Here is a 2,924-nt window from a genome sequence, read left to right as displayed (position 1 = left end):
CAAAAGTCATCGACCGTCCTTCGACAAGATGGCGCTGCACCCCACTACTCAAACCAATTGAGAACTTAACTCCGAGAGCAATTTTCTGATGAGAGAGTCATCGTTCGTGGAGTTCCAAACTTTTGATCCGCAAGGTCACCTGATCTCACACCTCTGGATCATTGGTTTTGGGGAATGATCAAGGCTCGCGTATATCAGGAAAATAAACCGAAGAATTTGGTGGAGTTAAGAGCAAGAATTGAAGAGGAGTGTGCACGAGTGACGCTTGGAGAAGTTAAACATGCTGTGTCTCACATCTCATACTGCCTCCAACTTGTTATAGAAGAAAGGGGCGGTTTTTCCAGAAACCTTTTGTAATGCCAGTTTATTTACAGTAAATTTTATTTATACATGTATGTTCACATAAAAAATTATAAATGTTTGAATTGGTGTTAAAGTTTTATCGTGGGCATTAATGTTTGCGTCCATTATGAGACGGCCTGTGCTTGCTACCGGTGACGAATGCTTACTTGTGACTCGGTTTGGACCTCGGGGACTCTGCCTACTCACAAAAACTTTTAGTAACCAAGCGCAACCTTGGAGATTTGGTGTCTTGGTCTACTTAATGATTGTTTTGTCCAGAAAATTTTTGTAATGCCAGTTTGTTTGCAGTAAACTTTTATTATGCATGTATGTTTACGTAAAAAATGATAAATGTTTGAATTGGTGTTAAAGTTTTGTCGTGGGCATTAATTTTTGCGTCTAATATGAGACATCCTGTACTTACTACTGGTGATGAATGCTTACTTGTGACTCGGCTTGAACCTCGGGGACTCTGGCTACTCACAAAAGCTTTTAGTAACAAAGTGGACCCATGGGTATTTGGTGTCTTGGTCTACTTAATGATTCTGTAAGCAACGAGAAGTCTACCCTATGAAATATCGTTCGGGTACTATCGAAGATATTTACTTTAGTTGACTGTAATAGAGCAATAAACCAAGAGGTTCTTGTTTTGCTTTCCTTTGAGATCGACTGAATTCGGTCAACAATACAACTTCGGTTAGAATTCAGTGATGCCGAGAAGGAGCTCTGAAAGACCTTATACATACTGGAAGAAGGTTTGTTTGGTGGCAACTTCTGAAAAGTTCTTACGGTGTTTAGTTCCTTGACGCCAGGATACCCGATTACCATATAATCCTTAAATGGCACGCACTCCCTGATGTCAAGATGGCGCCACTTTTTCACCGTACTTCCGTTCTCTGATTTGATGATACCGCCTCCTCCCTTGGAGGCTTCAGGAGACCAAAGGTGCTTCAAGGAGTGTGGTAGAGTAGTGTCTCTACAGGCCGTTTGTCCCCCGGGTGTGGACGGATTTGGAGTCGGGCGGTACATTAAGGGGAATCGTTGAAGGATGTTTTCTGTGATCCCACCCCCGTCGCCAACTTTTGTGGATCACAGTTTTCTTAATGCCTTCTTAATACGATGAACCCCAGTCTGGATAGCCGCTTGATAGCCTGATACGCGTGACCAAATCAGAAAGCCCATGAACGTGCGAATCAGCTGATCTATTGAACACTGACGCATACAAACAGCCGAAGACGAGCTGCTTATAAAGCTCATGTGATAAGTACTGACGCGTACAGGCGTGTCATGTGCAGCCGAAAACGGGCTGTTCGTAAAGCTCACGTGAAAAGTTCTAAGCAGACTAAAGGATGATACTAAAAATAGAACCTATCTCTCAAGGGAAACTGGAGAAAAACTAAATAAATCTGTCTCTTTGGTAGTTGTGTAGTCCATTTACATTCAGAGCCGGTTCTCCTAATAGCTACCGGCACCGCTTTGGAAAAATTTGTGGCCAAAAGTTCAAAGGCACCCGAAACCAGGAAAAAGATTTCCTTGGAGTAGAATATTACGTTATCCGCATGCGCATCTTAAAAAAATAACGGCTGAACGGGTACTCCGTGAGGAGATCAAAGTGCAATACCGGCATTCAGTTCGGAAATGCAGTCCGCCTTCGTGTGTAAACCAACAACCGAGCGGCGGCACATTTCTGACGACTTTGATGGGGCTCCGTTGAGCAGATTGAACGAGGCAGAACTTATGACGGACCAGTTCAATCCCTTTATAGAATATCGTCGAAGAGACTGGATTCTAGCGAGAAATCAAATTAAATTTCCAGTGCCAGGGGTCCCATAAACAATAAAAACAAACTACTCATAATGTTATAGTAGTGTAAAACAATCCAGTAGTAGTCTGATCGAAACCATTGAATGGGACACAGACAGCAAGCATCCCACGCAAGTGTCTCAACTGCTGGGATGGGTTAAGCGTTTCACAGGTAACTTATTTCCACCGTCACTAAAGAAAGAGAACAAAGGGTTTGCTTGCCCCTATGAAGCCAACGCAAGCGTTTTCCGGTAAATTAGGTAGGAAACTTCCAAATACGGACAACCCACAAGGTTTCTGAAAACTCTTCGAGAGCCCATCACCAGTTCTGCCCCTCTTGGGCCTAATCTGATATACAGCTGAGTGTATTAGTCAGATCTTGTGCAATGCTGGCGCAAGTAGAACTTAGGGTTGACGATAACTGAGAGACAGCGACTATCGGACGCGCTCCAAGGAGGACGGATCCGCTGGACGGTTGTCGAAGAGTTTTCAGCAACCTGATAAGTAGTGTGTTACGTGTATAGAAACTTTTTTCATATCTGTTGTGTTGCGGTGGTGGCCGAGCTATCGGGGGTTACGCCTGCACTGAGCCTGCCAGACTACGCGATAGGGAGAAGACAGAGAACTGGGAACACGGCTGTATTGCCAGGACAAAACGTACAGAGCGTCTGCGTAAATATATAGGATGACTACTTGGCCAAATATGCTCGTTCACTTGTTCGCTGCGTACAGCCAATGGTGGTGTTCCGGCCGTGAACATTCTCAAGCCCACTACGCTG

General features: G+C 44.3%; 2 protein-coding genes across 2 annotated transcripts in view; one reads left to right on the top strand and one right to left on the bottom strand.

The window, feature by feature from the left end:
* T265_05667 (hypothetical protein) overlaps positions 1 to 2,924 on the bottom strand; it is a gene marked incomplete at both ends in the record, with an annotated part of 70,532 nt that overhangs the window by 8,577 nt on the left and 59,031 nt on the right. The gene's annotated exons all lie outside the window — the stretch shown is intronic.
* T265_05668 (hypothetical protein) overlaps positions 175 to 2,924 on the top strand; it is a gene marked incomplete at both ends in the record, with an annotated part of 7,813 nt that continues 5,063 nt past the window's right edge. The window contains one exon of the mRNA XM_009170733.1: positions 175 to 334. Coding sequence (XP_009168997.1) covers positions 175 to 334 — 160 coding nt within the window. The remainder of the gene's footprint in view (positions 335 to 2,924) is intronic.

Source organism: Opisthorchis viverrini (genome assembly GCF_000715545.1).
Source record: "Opisthorchis viverrini unplaced genomic scaffold opera_v5_111, whole genome shotgun sequence".
Classification (NCBI taxonomy): Eukaryota; Metazoa; Platyhelminthes; class Trematoda; order Opisthorchiida; family Opisthorchiidae; genus Opisthorchis; species Opisthorchis viverrini.
The sequence above is the reverse complement of the archived record's forward strand: the minus strand, read 5'-3'. Positions and strand labels throughout refer to the sequence as shown.